The 19,792-nt window shown below is 39.6% G+C and overlaps 1 protein-coding gene across 3 annotated transcripts in view; it reads right to left on the reverse strand.

Annotated features, from left to right (window-relative positions):
- Positions 1–19,792, reverse strand: part of Rabep1 (rabaptin, RAB GTPase binding effector protein 1) — an 83,696-nt gene that overhangs the window by 13,150 nt on the left and 50,754 nt on the right. For 2 of the 3 annotated variants that reach the window (XM_050162596.1, XM_050162594.1), the window contains 6 exons: positions 18,994–19,172; positions 14,095–14,226; positions 8,964–9,431; positions 7,445–7,549; positions 5,530–5,646; positions 1,906–2,004 (listed from right to left, as the gene is read on the reverse strand). In XM_050162596.1, the coding sequence (XP_050018553.1) occupies positions 1,906–2,004; positions 5,530–5,646; positions 7,445–7,549; positions 8,964–9,431; positions 14,095–14,226; positions 18,994–19,172 (1,100 nt within the window). The remainder of the gene's footprint in view (positions 1–1,905; positions 2,005–5,529; positions 5,647–7,444; positions 7,550–8,963; positions 9,432–14,094; positions 14,227–18,993; positions 19,173–19,792) is intronic. The other variant, XM_050162595.1, reaches the window with a different exon arrangement.

Below are 19,792 nucleotides of genomic sequence, written 5' to 3' on the forward strand. Positions count from 1 at the left end.
ATCATGACAATGAGACACATTTGCTCCTGGCAGCACCAATCTACTGCAAGAGGAAGACGGGCATCGACAGGGCTCCTTATGGAGTTTGCTAGCCATTTGGGCAAGCGACTGCTCTTGCCTAGACTGCTTAACTGAACATGCAGGACCTGCAGAGAAATGACTGCTGAACTTGTCTAAGGGTGAGATGGTCTTTCACGGTTGCTGCTTCATGAAAGAGTCTGCCAGACATTCTGCAGGACACAGAAGAAAGTGACTGCTAATATAGGCAGAACTGTCTTTGAAATTTCCTGTTTCGTGGAAAAGTCTGCTGGATACTATGGGGCTGTAGACTGAAGATGGATGCCCCAATGGTACAGAAGAACTTTGGGTGGCTGTCAAGGCAGCGAGATATCTCTGTCAATTCTAGAGTTTTGGAAGTTGCTTACAATCCACCTCCTGTTTACTTAGCTAATATTATATCCTTCTGGAGTCTTTGATAGAGTTGAAGAATTTATAGTTGTTATTATAGTTTTCCTTAGTTATGATAAGAGAAAGTAAATATAAATATTATAACTGTAATTCTTATTTGATATGTTTTGTTATAGGTAATTTTACTATGTTAAAGTTAAAGCCTTCCTTTTTGTTTAAACAGAAAAGGGGAAATGGTGTGGGAGGTCCTTCTGTCTATGTGTTGTTTTTATAAGTTAATGAATAACCATGTGTACGGAGATCAGAGGACCACATCTGGAGTAGGTTCTCTCTTTCCACTGTGGGTCAGATGTCAGGCCTATATAGCGAGCTCTCTCAGCTGAAATGGCAGTCTTTCAAAAGTTAATTCCACAACTTTCTGCAAGCGTGAAGCGTCTAAAAATGCAAAGGGGGAAATGTTAAGGTGCCCAAGCCCTATCACAGTCACTCTGTAGGAGCCTAAGACACTAGGTTCCTCTTTCACAACATAAGAACCATTCATGATAATTTTGAGAAAATTAAATGCTCAAAAAGTTTCAGTCTGAATCCCATCAATTCTCCAATGTCCCTATACACACTATTTTTAATGGAATCAACTTCCACAGAGGCAAATGGGCTATAAAAGATAAAAAGAAGAAAAAAGATGTGAGAAACAACTCCATGAAGCTTTTTCAGAATTTAACAATTATGATTTTGTCTTCTCTACTTAAATAAACAATGTGAACTTCCCATCCATAATTAAGATCTGAGGATTCCCATGGACCAGATATATAGGGTCCAAGGACTGGCTGAGTTGCCATTCAGGCACTGGTTGAATGTCAATCAAAAACAAATACAACCATCCCACCTGTAATCTTCTGATATTTAGAACTGTGGTCCCCGTGAAAGCACTTGATAAATGAAAGCTCTGTAGTATCCAGAAAGAACAACTCTGCCCCGACCATTAGATACAGAGTCATCCAATACAGCCAGCCTAGCAGGAAAGGAGACCCAAGCCTCAGAACTACACAAGGTTTCTGGTGGCCGCTGCTCATCAAGTTCTGCTTCCATCCCTCATATCTAATGACCTCCTGAAAGCTCTCCAGAGCTACAACAAATATATAAATTCTGGGAAATTAATAAGGTTATTCTAAATAAACAAACTGCCCAGGAAAAACACACAAGTATTCAAAAGCTGTGTGAGCTGAAGATGACAATTATCTCTATCCTTTTAGCTTGCACTTTAAACTGAAAGTTAAATACTGGTCTATCACAGTTTACTCTGATTAGGTTTCTGAGTCAGGAAAGGTAAAGATGAAATGGAGTAGGATGAGCTCTGCTTAGAAGGAATGATGTCTGTACACTATTTTAGCATTACAAATGTTCTGTAGGCCCTGGAGTATATAACCGTAGCTACTTTGAGCAAGGCAATGTCATATTAAAGATAATTTTGAGAAAGAATTTCAAACACTGACTTACCATCTGTTCCTGAACATCCCTCTTTGCTTGAGAAAAGCTCTGTTGTAACTCTTCAAGTAAGCCCTCGGAGGCTTGAGCTCTTATGACAAGTGCAGATATCTGAACAGAAGATGCACACATGAAAACAAACAGTTACAAATTCACTGTATGAAGCTGCGCTGCATCCCATTACTCCACAGAAAATCCAGGGCAACCACTCATTTTTCACTCAACCAATGTGTGCCCTTGCTATATGGCAAGACTTCTGGGTACCCCAAGGCATCAGGGAAGCTTAAGTCACATGCCGACTCACACCAACAAACAATAGCAATTGGTTCTGGGAATGATGAGAACCCACAGGACCTAGGTAAGAATGTATTTTTAAGAAGTTAAAAAAACAAACAAACATATAAAAAAAAAAACCTAGAAGCCTGGGGCTTAAGCAAAGGGAAAGCAATGGGGGAAAAAAGAGCCGACTCCTGCAAGCTGTCCTGTGATCAATACACAAGTGCCATGGCCGTACATATATACATGTATGACACGTGTGTGTGCACACAAATAAATAAATGTAATCTTTAAAATGAAGGAAGGTGAGAAAGAAAAGAGCCAGCACACCTTGAAAGGATGAATGAATCTTTTCTGAGTTGGTTACGATCTTCTAAGGTAGGTACTAAAGAGAGATTAATAACACTCAACTCTGAACTGTTCTGAATTAGTGTTAATATTCCTGGGGAAGGGATTATTAAAACTGATCATTCACACACAAAAACTAATAGAAATAATTTTGTCTAGACATTAAAAACAACAACGAAAAAAGGCAAAAAAATTTTGTTTCTAATAATGACATATAGAGTGATGTGAACAAAACTACTGACAATTACACTGTATAAAAATATAAAATGTAGGGCTGGAGAGATGGCTCAGTGGTTAACAGCACTGACTGTGCTTCCAGAGGTCCTGAGTTCAATTCCCAGCAACCACATGGTGGCTCACAACCATCTGTAATGAGATCTGGTGCCCTCTTCTGGCCTGCAGCTATACATGCAGACAGAACACTGTATACATAGTAAATAAATCTTTGAAAAAAAAATATAAAATGTATCTTTTCAAAAGATTTTAGTTGTATTTTTAATTATGTGTCTATGTGTATGTCTGAGTTTGGACTTGGGCATGTGAGTGCACTATCTTCAAAAGCCAGAAGAGTGCATCGGATCTCTAGAGCTGGAGTTAGAGGCCACTGTCGGTGGCCAGACATGGATGCTGAGAACTGAATTTAGGACTTCTACATGAGCAGTCTGTGCTCTTAACTTCTGGAGTCATTTCTCCGACCCAAAACTGCATCTCTTTGAAGACACTGGACAACTAATACAGAGTATGGGGCACGGTGTCTGAAACAACTCTCTAAAAGTACCAATTCTACAACAGCTGTGACACAGAGCAGAGCAGGGCATCTGAGAGCCAACGAGGATGGCAAAAGAAAGAAACCGAGATGCACCAAGAGAACACCTGGTAAACCAGATCCACAGGACCACATTCTTAGGAAAATGAACACTTTAAAATAATCTAACCTTCAAAACTTTATGCAATCTCAGTTTCTGTAACTGCATAAAATGATGCAGGACCGTGAGTATCACTTGTTACCTGCCTCTCATAAGGAAATGCCCTTGAACTTTCAGCTTTGTCTCAACCACCCAAGTACTGGTATTAGAAGGCTATACCACCACACCTGTAGTAAGAGGAATGAGCCAAGGGCCTCATGCATGCTAGGCAAGCACTCTACCCACTTTGCTACATCCCCAGCCCATTCATTATTCATTTTTTAGATTTATTTATTTATTTATTATGTATACAGTGTTCTATCTACAAGACAGAAGAAGGCACCAGATCTCATTTCAGCTGGTTGTGAGCCAGCATGTGGTTGCTGGGATTTGAACTCAGAAATATCTAGAAGAGAACCCAGTGCTCTTAACTGCTGAGGCATCTCTCCAGCCCCTCATTACTCATTTTTATAGAATATACAACATCTAACACAAATACACAAGGGAATGGCTTTGTAAGAAACCAGACAGTAGATACAGGTCTTCAGTGGTACAGATACATGAGCTATTAGCTACTGAATCGCCTTATTCAAAGGCTTAAATGACAAGATGTGGAATTATCAGAGAACTAGGGATAATAATTAATAGCCAATATTAAATAATAAATGGAAAAAAATCAATTACCTAAGCAATGGATAGCTTTACAGAGAAGTAAACATTTAAAGAAAAATAACTGAACTAAAAGATGGACTTAAAGAAACAAAAGACAAAATATGGAAAACACATTTATGAAAGTCTCAAGAATAAAGAAAAAGTATTTTTAAAAAAATAAAATTAAAAAAAGGCATATAGAAGAACAGAAGTCTAACTACACATAAATATTTGAACAACTAATGGCTGGGGAAGACAGCTAGAAGAGCTAGCTGAAGGGTAAGCCAATGAGACCACCTCCCAGTCTCTCTCACCATGTCTCCCTGTGTCAAGAGAAGTCTGCCCATGTACCCACCAACAGACATGTAAGAATCTTCACAGAAAATTCCCCATTGTCAACAACTAGACACACCTAGGCATCTCTCAAATGCTGTTCTGATAAATAGTGGTATAGTTAGATACAATTTTTGCCAGGCATGGCGATGCATGACTTTAATCTCAGCACTTTGGAGCTGATTTCTGTGAGTTCAAGGCCACCCTGGTCTATAGAATGAGTTCCAGTACAGCCAGGGCCATGTAGAGAGACCCTGTCTCAATAATGGCAAAAATTATAATAATTATAATAGAGGAGGAGAACAGGTGGTGGTGGAGGAACCAGGACTGAACTCAAGCTCAGTGGCAAACACCTTTACTCACTGAGCAATCTTGCCAGCCCTTGTTTTGGTTTTTGAGACAAGGTCTCAAACAGCCAGACTAGCCTCCAATTCCATAACTAAGGATGGCCTTGAACTTCTAACCTTCTTGCCCCTACCTCCCAAGAGATGAGATAAGAGGTATGTACCATCACCCCCTAGTTTATAAAGTGCTATGGACCAAAGTCAATGTTTAATAAATACTAGACAAGCACTGTACCAACTGAGCTACCGTCCCAGCCATCAAGTCCTGGCTTCTTGTCAGTGAGGTTCTTGTGCACCAAGGAAAACAAAGGAAACACAAAAAAGAAATGTTGGAGCCCTCAAATCCCTTAGAAATGCATTAAACACATTAACTGATTATTTCAAAAGAAAAACCCTGAATAATAGATAACAAGATGCTGTAGAAACGGCTCAGCAGTTAAGAAACATGCTGCTCTTGCAGAGGACCTGAGTTTGAGTCCCAGTACCCACACGGTGCTCACAGTTATCCATGTAACTCCAATTCCAGGGGATCTGACCCCTTCTTCTGACCTTCCAGGGGATCACGCATGCATGTGGTACACATGCATACATGCAGGCAAAACACTCATACACATTTAAAATATAAATAAATCCTTTTTTAAAAGACAGACAGATCAGTAAAACCTTTTATCAAGAGAAAATAAAACCACCAAATCTTCAAAGCAAAAGAAATAAAATAACTATACTTTTTGAATTTTTAAATTTTATAACACGCTAGTTATCTCTCATGCATCACTCACCTGGTGGCTTGAGTCCTCAGTGCTCTGTTTGATAAAGTCCTCTAGCTCCTGTTTCTCTTTCATTGTCTTCTCTAGCTGGTCATTGGCTTGCCTTAGCATGACTTGCAGCTTTTTCACCTATATATTTTAAAAAGTCAACAAGAAGGAAGCAGTTGAGATTTTTAAAATACTTATTTATTATGTAGTGTTCTGCCTGCATGTACACCTGCACACCAGAAGAGGGCACCAGATCTCATTACAGATGGCTGGGAATTGAACTCAGGACCTCTGGAAAAGCAGCCAGTGCTCTTAACCTCTGAGCCATCTCTTCATCCCTGCTGGTTTTTTTTTTTTTTTTTTTTTTTACAGAGGCACTAGGAGTTAATTCTAGGGCCTCATGCACTCTAGTAATGAATGGCTCTACTGCCGTGCTATACCCACAGCCCACAACTTTTTCTAAATTAAAAATAAATAACTCCAAATATTTTTTTGAGAAGTGTCATACACTTGTCAATTCAGAAAGAAACGAATGACCTCAAGAGCTACACTATGCTCTACAGTTAGCAACAGCTTTTCCCATGCATAATCTCATTTGAAAACCTCTTTTTTGCTAGGCCCTCTAGGATCTAGAAAAGGCCTCCCTGTCTACTTTATCCCCTGCCTCTGATCTTCAAGTCTCATGAACCCTATAAATTTTATAAAAGTGAAGTTATAACAATTTTCCTCCAAAGTTGCTAGGCTTAAACTCAATCCCCTCTCCTCACTGGTCTCCCTGGCCTTCTTTGCAGCTCCTTCTCCCACTAGCTTATAAACTCCCATACCAGTGACGTGTCCTGGAACATGTTCTCTCTCATGACTCTGTACACTTCTCCTCCTTGAATATACTTTCTCCTCCCCTAGTTTCTTCTCTTAATTTGAAAGCAGGCTCTAAAGCAAACAAGACAAAGGCTGCCTTTCCCAAGCCTACAGCTAAGCTGCACATAGTCCTCTAGTCTAGATAGTCATCTTTAGGAATGAACTATATTGAACTTGTATTTTAGTTTGTAATGCTGAAAGTTCCTTAGGGCCAAAACCTTTATCTTTTAGTTCTATCTGAATTACTAGGATCCAGCAAAACACCAGACACGCAAGAAGCATCAACAGAAGTCTACAGAAATAACTAAGGAATCCGAGACAGCCCTTTTCCACATCAGGCTAGCAGAGGCCAATATAGGATCTTAGTTTTATAAGTAGCTTGAAAATTCACAAGTAAACTATCAGTTAAAAAAAAAAAAGACTACAGATGAACTGAATACCAGTGACATTTGAAAAATGAGATCATCATTCTAACCTCCTTCAAGGTCTCATGGCAAAGGCAATAAATGATCTTCATAACAACCACAGAAAAATATTATCTTTTCCTGACATGCTTTCACAAGGCCTACTCTTGTTAAATTCTATATTGTTACCAATGTCGTACTATTCTATTCTGTATTTGGAAAAGAACTTTACCCTCAAAGTCAGCAGTCCTGTGGAAGCTTAACATCTGTGCCCTATGAATTATCATTAATCAAGTCAACAAATTACAAATAGGGAGTAAGCAAAGAGTCCAAATTCTGGTCACCATGACATCTAGAGACCACAATAAATCTTACCTTCCTAATCTCTGTACCTTACACTGTGAGGGTGAGATCAGGCCAGCATCAAGTTTAGGTGTATGTGCTCTGGGCAACAGGGTGCAGAGGAAAGAGCTAAGGTGCTGTTAGCATCTCAGAGCTAACAAAGTTAGCTGAGTTGGCTGATATGGTGTTGGCATGCTAATGAAGCCTGGATACCCAGAGTCCTATTGGGCTTTCACTATGTGCTAGATTATTCCATAACCAAATAGATACACTTCATAAACCAGATAGGAAAAGGGGGGAAAAAAAGACAACTCTGTGCCTCTAATGAAACTCACCTGGTCTCTTGTTTCAGCTTCCTGAATCTGAATTCCTTGTAACTGTTTTTCATAATTGGAACACATATCACAACGTCTACCAAGCTTATTTCCAGCATTATGTACCTGAAGGGCACCAAAATTACCACTTATCAGGCAGAACAAAAACATTCTATGTCTCATACTCAAGGAACAAATGCACACTCTTACCAATGTTCCTCAGTGAACAGCACAGAGCAAACACTTCAGAGATTTACAGGAAGAAATTATAATACAGAGTAATATCCAAGTCATAACCTCCAGTACAACTACGGTAGGAAAACAAGGGATACAACATAGCACCAAGGGCCACAAGACACCAGATTTGAAGAACACACAAAACAAGCAAAGGTGCTACCCATGCACTCAATGCTGTCTAACCAACGGGAAGAAGGAAAGAAAGGCAGTGCCAATTCACCGCCATCACCAGCCCCAGTGACTCACTGGGTAAGGCACCAGTAAGCTGCAGGCTCTTTATAGGTCCTGTTCAAGGACCACAGTTTACTGAGGTTTAGCAGGCTGCTCCACTTACTCACCGAGTGAGAAGTAGCCCTGAGTAAGGGAAAGGACTAATGTCGGAAACCTAGATTCTAACCCAAGTTTTACTTGATTTTTCTGAGCCAGTTTCTTCATTTTAACTGGGGACAGTTATAACCTGATTGCCTCATTATAATCCTAAAGGTCAAAGAGATGAGGTCTGTGAAAAGGCTTGGAAGTCTGCAAAGCATTTTCAAATACAACTTACATCTTTTTACCTCCAAGACAGGGTTTCTCTGTGTAGCTATGGCTATCCTGGAACTTGCTCTGTAGACCAGGCTGGCCTTGAAATCAAAGAGATCCTCCTGCCTCTCCAGTGCTGGGATTAAAGGTGTGTGCCACCACCTGTCTGGCACAATTTACATTCTTAACACCTCATATTCTAAGTTTGGAAATACTTTAAGGAAAAGTACCCTTAATCAAGGCTGCCTTTTTTTCTCACCCAGGTTTCCCAACCCTCCTTAAACCCATTCTCTGTATCAGGTGCTCAACCACTTTAGCATTTTAGAACTAAAGGAAAAATGAGTAAGTGAATCATGGCATATGCTTAGCTTCAGTAAACCAAAAGCTCAAATTTAGGCTGTTCTAATGATGATGCTTGTTAACCTCACTGGCTAGTCAGCTTTCTGTCACTGTCAATATAGAAGACACAAAGCAGCTTTGACAAAGGCTGGGTATGTGCTAACACATACTTGCTGGCAGCACATGCCTGCACTGACTCCATGAACGATCTACACAATATTGAATACCAAGGTTACCTAACCCCTCAGAGTGCCAGAGAGAGCAAGCTTTGGTAGCACACACCTATAATCCCAGCACTGGAGAGATGCAGGAGGAAGATCAAGAGTCACCTCTGAATTTCAAGGTCATCGTCACTGTATAATAAACTGGAGGCTAGTTTGAGCTACACGAAACTGTCTCAAAACAAAAAGAGAACAAAAGAAACAAAGTCAGAAAAACTCACCTCTTTCTGCAGGAGATTCCACTCGGTCTCACTCACTAAGCGGTAACCACTGGGAGACACATATGCACTCTCCATACCTTGGGTGACGCTCGAGAGGAGGGATGCTGTCTCCTCCTGTTCAGGCGTCATTGCCTTAATTGCTCTTTCTTGATCTTTGGTTAACATAAATCCACTTGGCATCTGCAGTGACCCAAGGGACACAGTATCAAAGTTCTCAGACACAGAATCTGCGCCAACCAGTGGTCCAAAATCCGACTCATCCAAGTTTCCAGCAGACTTTGCTTTGTAGTTATAGCCTAATGCTTTTGATTGCAATGAGCTTGAAGTTCCCAAGCTGTCTGTAGACTGAGCTCTCCGGAGTCCATCTTTAAACATGTCATTGTCCGATTTACTGAATGGATCTCCAGATGGTAACAGCAAGTCTGCATCTAAGGAATGGACTGACCCATGGGTGCTGTCTAAATGCTCCTGAAATACAAAAAACACGTATTTTCAACTTAGATAATTCTTTGAACCCCAAAAGAAAAAAAGCTACCACATACTATATATATTTTGCCACACATAACATAATAATCATTTTGTTGCCTTACATAATCACTGAACAACCATTTGTCAAATAAAGGTCTTCTGTATGTTGGGCACAAATAAGGCACAGGTTAGATGTATGAACAAAATACAACTCCTAATTTTAAGATGTAGTTTCCAGTACCAAAACAGCCTAGTATTGGCATAAGGACAGACAGGAGGACCAATGGAACCGAACAGAAGACCCGGATATCAATCCAGACATCTTCGAACACCCGATCTTTGATAAAGAAGCAAAAAATATCAAATAAAAAAAAAAGAAAGCATATTTAACAAGTGGTGCTGGCATAACAAACAAACAAAAAAAGGAAGTGAAAAGCGTTCCTGGGCCACCAAGACAGCTCAGCTTTTGGGGTCACTTGCCACTACGTCTGATGATCTGGGCTTTTCCTGAAACCACATGGTAGAAGAAGGAAACCCAATTTCACACGTTGTCTCTTACCTCCACACATGTGTCAGGAAACATATGCTCCCACACAGATAAATAATAATACAAAAACAAAATATTAATCTGTGGTCTTTGTAATATATGATTCTACAATGTTTAACATTATCTTAAAAATGTTAGCGCCTTTAAACTTAGTCTTCTTTTCCTAAGGACTTAAATAATGACATACATTACAGTGATTATTTTTGTGCAAAAAATTTCTATCATTACAGTATTAATGAAAACATTTACAGCAGCAAAAATATAACCAATGTGATAAGTGCTTTATTAGATGGCTACTTATCTACTAGCTACTGCCTGCTTGGGGATAATCCTCACATGCAAACTAGACAATCTCAAGCCCATACCCCCAACCATTCCTTTATCAAATTTTCACCAAGCCATTATTTCCCCTGCCCCAAATCACCCAGGTAGGTCCCAAATAACTAAAGCAAGGGACCCAAAGGCTGCCAGAATTATTCAAACTAGTTAGTCCTGAGTTTCTCCCTGAGCCTATAAGCATGCTATGGCTCTCATTTCTAGGAGAACCATGAGCAGGGGATGCATATCAGTGCACAACACTTGTTTAACACATACTAGGTTTTGGGAAGAAAAGACAGAAAAGTGTAATAGCAACCTGTTCCAAAGGGACTGACATCTTCTGGCTGTCAGGCACCCCATAAATTAAAACCTGGTGAAAAATGGCCAAAGGGATTATGGTACATTTACATATTAAAATTCTATTAAGGGTTAAAACATTTTAAAGGCTCCAAAACCTTTACGTAGTGTAGCACAAATAACTAAAACCCAGAGACAGATATTGGGGTTCAAGCTGAAGATCAGAAAAGCAAAGCAGGCAAGCCACTAGAAAGCTCTTACCTCAGACAAACAGAGGGGTGATCCTGTACTCAACGTGACTGCAGACTGCAATGCTCTCCACCAAACCTCAGGCTGACTGCACTGAACTCCTATATTCCTCTCTAGTACGGGGACTCCCAATGACATTCTAGTGCCATCCCAAGTGCTGGATCTGGTGTGAATTCTCTTTTAGACTGATTCACTCTCCTGTAGCCCAGGGTGGCCTTGAGTTCTGGGGGTTAAAGGTGTGTGCCACCATTGCCTGGCCTCTAGTAATTTAGCTCTATACTCTGATCTTCAGGAAAGTTTTATTTATTAAAATACAAATAAAATACCACTATACAGTAGATTTAAATGAGGAGGAACATACATAAGCATGCAGTCACATGTAGAGTATGTTTGCAAAGTATCAGCCAGGCATGATGTCACATCTCTTTAATTCCAGCACGAAGGCTGAAGCACAAAGCTCAGAAGTTCAAGGTCAGCCTGGGCTACACAAAGGTTTGTCTCAAACAAAATAAAGCAAAGCAAACAAACAAAACAAATGGGAACATATTTATGTTATCTTTGGAAAAGGAAACAGAAAAAAAGAGAATGACACATGCCAAAATATTAGAGACATTTTCTCTGGTGGTCAACACATTATTTTCAATTGTATGGTCAGTCCTGCACTTCAGAAATGTTCCGTAATATTTTCCTATTACTTTCATAGTGAAAAAGTATATTCAAAGTACCAAAATAAAGGTGACATGGGAGGGTTCAAAAATATTAAGCATACTTAGTAATTAAATGTCCAAAGCATTCCATATTAATTTTAATTTACAAGCCAAATTAAATTATCATGATTCTGAACATAAAACAATTATATTCAACACTGAATATGAAAATTATCAGGTCTGGAAGTTGAAAACTCGCATATACACAGCAGAGCTGAGACTTGCTGCTACCAAGAACTAAGCCTAGAACCTCATGCACGCAGGTCAACACTCTGTCATGGAGCTGCATCCTACAGCACAAAGTCTAAAACACACTTTAAAGGCTGGGAAATGATGCGCACACTATGAGAAAACTGTGAAAAACAGAAGCAAAAATAACAGAAACACTACTTTATAAATCACAAGTTCTTCTTTCCTGTTTTCTAAACATTCCTGGACAGATTACTGCATGATGCAAATGTCATGTACTATTTGGCTTAACAAAAAGAGACATTCTTCTGAGAGTCTAAGTATTAAAAAATGCAGACCAGAAGCGGGTGGTGGCGCTTGCCTTTAATCACAACAGAGGCTCCAAAACCACAGAGAAACCCTGTCTCGAAAAACAAAAAACAAAAAAAAAAAAAAAAAAACAAACAAACAAACAAAAAAAAGATATGTTAGGAAATGTACTCAACCTGTCTGCAACTATTCACCAGCTGGGAAAGGAGGTCAAAGTTAGGGGAATGTGTATGACGAACCCGCACCTTCCCAATGCTGGAGATCAAACCGGGGCCCTACACATGTTAAGCAAGCGCTCTACTACTGAGTTGTACCTGTGGTCATCATAAGTATGAAATCGTAAGCAACAAGGATAGCATAAACACAAGTATGGACTACAAGCAGCTAAGCCTAATTATAGTGAAGTAAGAACAAAGGGTAAAGCAAGAAGGGTCATTCAACTGGAAAAATGGGTCTTTAATTTTGATTCCAAAGGCACTAGGTAAAGAAGTATTTCCTTTATTAAAAGGGAAGCATCAGCATGAGCTATGAAGGATGAGTAAGAGAATTTTAATAGTCAGACACCAGAAGGCAAGCACTCCAGATGAAAGAACCAACATATGAGATGGGCAGTTTGGCACAAGAGAATGACTAATATGGCTATTAGGAGACTCTTTCTGGCCCAGAGAAATATATAGACCGGTAGGTAAAGGCACTTAGCCCAAAGACCTAAGTTTGACACCCCGGTTCCACAAGATGGGAAGAAGAAACAGTCCTGACCTCAACATGCATGCTGAGTGCTCCCCACCCCACCCACTACATATACTAAAATAAATGTTTGTAGCTTGCTTGTTTGTTTTAAAGAAAACCCTTCTTGGGGCTTAAAAACACTTGCTGCTCTTGCAGAGGACCTGAGTTTGGTTCCCAGAGTCCATGTCAGGCAGGTAATAACCACTTTAAATATTAGCTCCAGAGGCTATGATGACTTCTTCTAGACTCTGTAGGTACCCGAACACATGTATAAACCCACATACAAACACATGTGTGCATAGACACCCAATTTTAAAAATTAAAATTAGAAAGAAAATTCTTCTTGCAAATGGTTTCAATAGTCTATGTAAAGAATTTCTACTCACTGATGTAGGTTATGATAGCCAGTGGTACTTTTTCATACAAGAGTGGTCTAGCTGGGAGGTGGAGGCACATTCCTTTAATCCCAGCACTCGGAAGGCAAAGACAGGCAGATCTCTGTGAGTTTGAGGCCAGCCTGGTCTACAAGATTTAGGCTAGTTCCAGGATAGGCTCCAAAACTATGAAGAAATCCTAATAATATCTCAAAAAAAATAATCTTTAATAAACCTCCAATTCTGCTTCAAAACAAAACAAAAACCATTTCATTTAAGGACCTATTCTAATGTATGACATCTTGGAAATGAGATTCTGGTAATTTTAAGTGGAGAATGAAACTTGAATATGTTTTCAAATAGTGCTATAATGTTGCAAGAGCAACTAAAAACAAAGTTGCTATATTACCAAATTTCCACCTATAGACTTTTCATGTCAACAAAGTGTCCTGGTTAGTTTTCTTCTGGTTGACACAAGCTAGAGCCACTTGGGAAAGTGGACGTCAATTCAAACAAAGAAAAAATACTCCCACCAGAGCACCCGCCTGTGGCAAGCTTGTGGGACATTTTATGGATTAACTGATTTGTGCAATAGCCCAATCCATTGTGGGCTGTGTCAGCCCTGGGCAGGTGGTCCTGGGGTGCAAGCCAGCAGCTGCACTCTTCTATGGTCTCTGCATGAGTTTCTGACTCCTAGTTCCTGCCCTGAGTTCCTGATGGAGAGTGACCTGAGAATTGTAAACTAAAATCACTTTCCTCTCCAAACTGCTTTTGGTCGTGGTGTTTAATTACAACAATCAATACCCTCACTAATATACAAGGTAACTGACTAGTACAGAAATAAACCAAAAATTATGACATTATGTATAAATTTTTTTTAAATATTGTTTCTTTAACCCCTCAGCCTCTCCCCGCAACACAGAGTACAGTAACCATAGATTCACCTCTTCTTGTGATAACGCTGCTGAAGATTCTTCTTGAGGTAAAGCACACACTACTGGTACTTTTACTTCTTCTTCAGAATCTGTTTTTTTGTTATCTTTCCTCTTATTAAGCCTCTGTTGTTCATCTTCCTCCTAAAAGGAAGAAAAAGCATTATTTAGTTATACCCAAGTAATCTACACATAAGAGTCATACAGTTCTTTGACCACTCATAACAAGTTAAAATCAGAGATCTTTATGAGAACAGAAAATTAGAAACAAGATTATTTGTTCTGTAATCAGTATATGGGACCTCACCATTTTACTACTGTAAGCACTGGTGTGGGAGTTCCTTCTGTCTGTGTGTTTCTTTTCTTGGTTAATGAATAAAGAAACTGCCTTGGCCTGTTGATAGGGCAGAACTTAGGTAGGTGGGGAAAACTAAGTAGAATGCTGGAAGAAAGGAGGCAGAGTCAGAGGAATGCCATGGAACTGTCAGAGACAGATGCTGGGAATTTTACCCAGTAAGCCACTGCCACATGGCGATACACAGATTAATAGAACTGGGTTAAATTAATATAAGAGTTAGCCAATAAGAAGCTAGAGCTAATGGCCAAACAGTGACTTAATGAATACAGCTTCTGTGTGGTTATTTCGGGGCTAGGCTAGCTAGGTGGGCAGCAGGGACAAACAAGTGGGCCCTCTTCCTACAAAGCACAAAATAAAAAAATCAGAAAGTAGCTTTAAAAAAAGTACACTATGATAGTAAAGGCAAACAAAGACAAAGCAACTCCCTTCTACAGATAATCCAAAACAGGAAAACTACATAGGACAATCCCATCTCGCTACAGAAAACAAGAAAAGTTAGTCTGACATTATACTCCCATTCAAAGTATATACAGTCGCTGGTACTACTGATGGCGGTAATCCCAACAATCTGGAGGCTGAGGTAAGACACACAAATTCAAAGTTAGGCTGGACTACATATGAGACCCTATCTTATAATACAGAGAGAGAGAGAGAGAGAGACAGAGAGAGAGAGAGAGAGAGAGAGAGACAGAGAGAGACAGAAAAAGACAGAGAGAGAGAGAGAGAGAGAGAGAGAGAGAGAGAGAGAGAGAGAGAGAGAGAGAGAGAGAATAGGATAAGGGAGACATATAAAATACAAAAAGATGATCCAAGTTCAAGTGATAATTTACCCAGCAAAGATGACTACACTTTTTTCTCTCTAGTGAGGAGAAACAAACATAATTACAAGAACACACAGAATTGTGCAGGAGGAAAAAGCACAAACTGGTTTCATTTAAAGGAGCCAGCAAAGAGGACCCAAAGGATGTAATTGCTAGAGCTGAATCTTAAAACACAATAGGATGTATTTGCCAGCTAAGTAAGAAATCACCATGGGCTCCAGGGAAAAATAAAGCATTTATAAAACACAGAGGCTTAGAAGAGTAGACCTGTGCCAGCAAAAGGCTGACAAGACTGCTAAGTGGGTGGGTACACAAAAAGTGAAGGCCAGGAACAAAAAGGTGGGTGATTAAGTAATTAAACTGGACTGAACTGCTCTATCTGGGGCACTGCATCACCTCCTCTGCCTGCTTCTTAATCTACAACACAAGTATGGCTATGTAATGCCTCCTCACGGAGAGCGTTTGTTTGTTGAGCAATGCTTGAGATGAAGTTTATAAAGCCTTGGCACACACTAACACAACAAATATTCAAGAAGGGCTTCGACGGAGGGGGGGGGTGTGTGTGCACACCTTTAATCCCAGCACCAGGGAGGCAGAGGCAGGTGGATCTCTGTAAATTCAAGGCCAGCGACTTCCACAATAGGCTCCAACTACAAAGAAACCCTGTCTCGAAAAAAACACAAAAAAAAAAAGAAAGAAAGAAAGAAAATGAAGGGCTTCAGCAATTATCTTCAAAGTAAAAGACTATTTAATGAGATAAAAATCTATACTTTAAGTATGAATTAAAAGAAAAAGATTTAATATAGAAAATTAAGAAACAAAAATCTAACCTAAGTCACAACCAGCAAACTAAAATGCTTTAATACCTAGAAAAGTTGAGAACACTTTTACACAGCTATCCTGGGGAATACTTGAAGATATATACAATATGCCAAAGGGTACTAATTGTGACACTATCTGAAACTACGAAAGAACAAGACTGGAGGTGGCTCTAGAATTCCATTACAGCAGAAGACTAAGTCAATTATGGTTCCTCCACTACTAGTTAACAAGAGAAGACAGAACTAGAATAAATACACACCTGGAATAAAGCTATTGGGAAATTAAGTTATAAAATAATACTTAAAAAGCAGTGGGAGATGACAAGGAAGATTTTTTTTTGGTTGAGCATTTGATGTTATTTCATTTATATTGAAAAGAACTTTTTAGACTTATTCATTTTATTTTGTGTTAGTGGTTTCCCTACACAGATGTATGTGCACCACATGAGTGCCTGATACTCTCAGAGATCAGAAGAGGAGGTCAGAGCACCAGATTCCCTGGAGCAAGAGAAGGTGATAACTACCATGTGGGTGCTAGGAATTGAACCTAAGACCTCTGCAAGAACAAGTGCTCTTAACAATTGAGCCATTTCTAAATCCCTCCCTTTGTATTTGAAACAAGCAACTTTTTCTATGAGGAAGTGTTTAGTTAACTGAAGCAATTTTCAAATAATGAGAAACAGAACATTCTGAACATCTATGTATGATCTTCCACACTCTGTCCTCTTACTGTTTGGGCAGTGGTGTTCGCTGTGTGACAGGATCTCACTACATAACCTAGGCTATCCTTGAGAGCATGATTCTCCTGCCTCAATCTCCAAAGTGCTGGAATTTGAGGTGTAGGGCACCACTCCCAGCCCCTACCCTATCAAATTTTTAGAGCAAAGTCACCAAAAATTTGGCCTACTCTGCAAACTCAGAAGTCCTAAGAGAACTGCACACTACTGAGAACATTTTCCCATAAATACATATTGCTGCATCCTTCAGTCTCCAAAGAGGGCCATTTCTAAATCAGTTTCTTCTCAGGATGAAATAATTTAGGAAGCTGGCCAAATCCTTCAAGTGTTTTGAGTCTTCAAGTGTTGAGTCGAGTCTTGCTACTCCCCAACTGCAGACCCAGGGCTGGGGCTGGTAAGTGTGTCCCACCGGATCTGTTCAGCTACTTTGTCATACTGGGGTTTGTTTGTTTGTTTGTTTGTACAATAATCATAAACTGGTTGGCCTAGTAGCTCAGGCTTCTTATTAATTAATTCTTACATCTTAAATTAGCCCATTATTCTTATCAGCAAGGTATTCTTACCTTGCTTCCTCTGTGTCTAGGTGATGACTGCAAACTGACCCTTTCCTCTTCCCAGAATTCTCCTGTTCTCATCACCCCACCTATACTTCCTGGCTACTGGTCATTTTATTAAAAACAATACAAGACCATATTTCCACAGAAATTCCTCCTGCACTTTTTTTTTTCAAAACAAGAACTCTGAATCTAATTTCCTTTGTTCAGCTTTTTTTTTTCCCCAGAATATTATCCATAACAACTTGTAACCAACACTCTAAATAAAGATAAATATCCATATCCATTTTTGGGGGAATGCAGGCGTAGTTTTCCAGGCTATTTCCTGCTGATTGGGGATGTTGATAATCTTACAGGGAGCTTAAAAAAAAAATTTGAATTATGGTCAAGTCCTGACTGGAGTATTCTGTGAGGCTTGGTCATCTCAGCCAGCAGTCTTGAGGCTGTTCTGGATGTAGAACTCAGACATCTAGGCCATACACTCCTATCAGAGATTTCTCAGGGGGGGTCCTCCTTGATGGAACATGATTTTTCTTAACACAGAATGAATCCACAGTGTGTTTAAAAATATATGTAGGCTTGAGAGAGAAAAGAAAAAGGATAAAGTCCTTAAAATAAAAAAGAAAGACAGTAGTTGGGTGTGGTGACACACACCTTTAATCCCAACACGGGATTAAACATGGCTTCAACACGGGGGAGGGGGGTGCATGCCTTTAATCCCAGCACCAGGGAAGCAGAAGCAGGAGGATCTCTGTTAGTTCAAGGACAACCTGGTCTACAGAGTGAGTGCCAGGACAGCCAAAGATACACAGAGAAACCTATTATCAAAAAACCAAAAAAATAAAAATAAAAATTAAAAAAAAAGAATTTAAAATAAAGCCATGTAAAGATAAAAAATACACAGAGAGTCTGGATACTGTATGTTATTATGTCGTCTTTGAATTGTTTGATGCTGAGGAAGGAGCAACAGCTGCTAAAAGACATTTGATTATAAATGTTGCTGGATTAATCTAACATATATATTTTGAAAATGCCCTGACTTCAAAATTTAAGTCATACGATATGTTACTTTGGAGAAGAGGTTTTGCTTTTGCTTCCACAGGAAATGAGAAGCTACTTTTTTCAAAGTAATGTTAAAAATAAAATCAGTAAGTGTAGAGATGTACAATGGGGCAGCATCTGCCTAGCACGAACAAGGTTCCTATGTTTGATTTCCCAACATCAAAAATGAATGATAATAAAGTAGCACAAAACATCTTGCTCCAGCTTAGGTTAGCCTCCAACACAGACAATATAGAGGGGATCACGATTATTAACAATGATACCTAAGAAACAATCTATTTGGGACTGGAGGGATGACTCAGAGTTTTCAGAAGGCCTGCTGCTCTTACAGAGTACCTGAGTTTGGTTCCAAACCCCTATGTCAGGAAACTCACATTCACCTGTTTAACTCTAAGGGATCTAATGCTCCCAGCTCCCAGCATGTGCAGCCAAGTGCACAAACCAACCCATCCATCCATCCATACACACACACACACACACACACACACACACACAAATACACAAAAATATGTATAATTAGAAATAAAATAAATATTAAAAAAAAAAAAACCTATTCACCTGATCTTTCTTCTTCATTTCTTCAACTTGTCGGAGCTGTTCAGAAGTTAGCACAATCTCCATTCTCTGCATGTCTCTCATCAGTAAACGCTGAGATTCCAGAAACTGGTCGTTGGCCTTCTGCCATGTATGTTTTAACTGGTTGTGCTGTTGTCGTTCTTGCTCCAAAAGATGGCAAACTGTTTAGGAGCCCCCCCAGTCAAAAACACTGCATTTTAATGCTAGACAATTTCTTTAGCATAGGTCTCCTACAGGTCTGACCAGTGCTCTTATTCTGTGAGTTTGCCTCTTGACTGACACCAGTGAGCAATCTACATCTGAATATGATGACTATTACCATCAACCCTTTAAAGCAGGGTCACTCGAACTATGTCCTTAGGAACAGGACATAAACTTCTGCACTACATGAGTTTCAGAAAACCTAGTTTCAGAAAAATGCTAGGGTTTCTTAACTGCAGAACATAGAGCTTAAAGAATTTATTTATCTCTATGTTCTCCTGGGACACAACACATGATATACCATGTACAAACTTAGTATCAAGAAAATATAATATTGTTTTAAAAACCTTCAAAGACTTGTTTATATACCACTTCATAAAGCCTAACCTCTAAAGAATAAAGAGTCTCTATGACCTGGCCCATGTCCACAAGTCCAGTACCAATGTGTCCATTTTCTCCTGCATACTAATTTGCTGAACTAGTTGGGGTTGGTGGGGGCAGGGAGCGGGAGTGGATTCACTGCATAGCCCAAGAACTTACAAGCCTCTCTCCACCTCTGGCACTGCTAGGGTTCTAGGTG

The sequence above is a fragment of the Alexandromys fortis genome, unplaced genomic scaffold (assembly GCF_014885135.2).
Source record: "Alexandromys fortis isolate MF-2015 unplaced genomic scaffold, M_Fortis_MF-2015_v1.1 scaffold_84, whole genome shotgun sequence".
NCBI classification, from domain to species: Eukaryota; Metazoa; Chordata; class Mammalia; order Rodentia; family Cricetidae; genus Alexandromys; species Alexandromys fortis.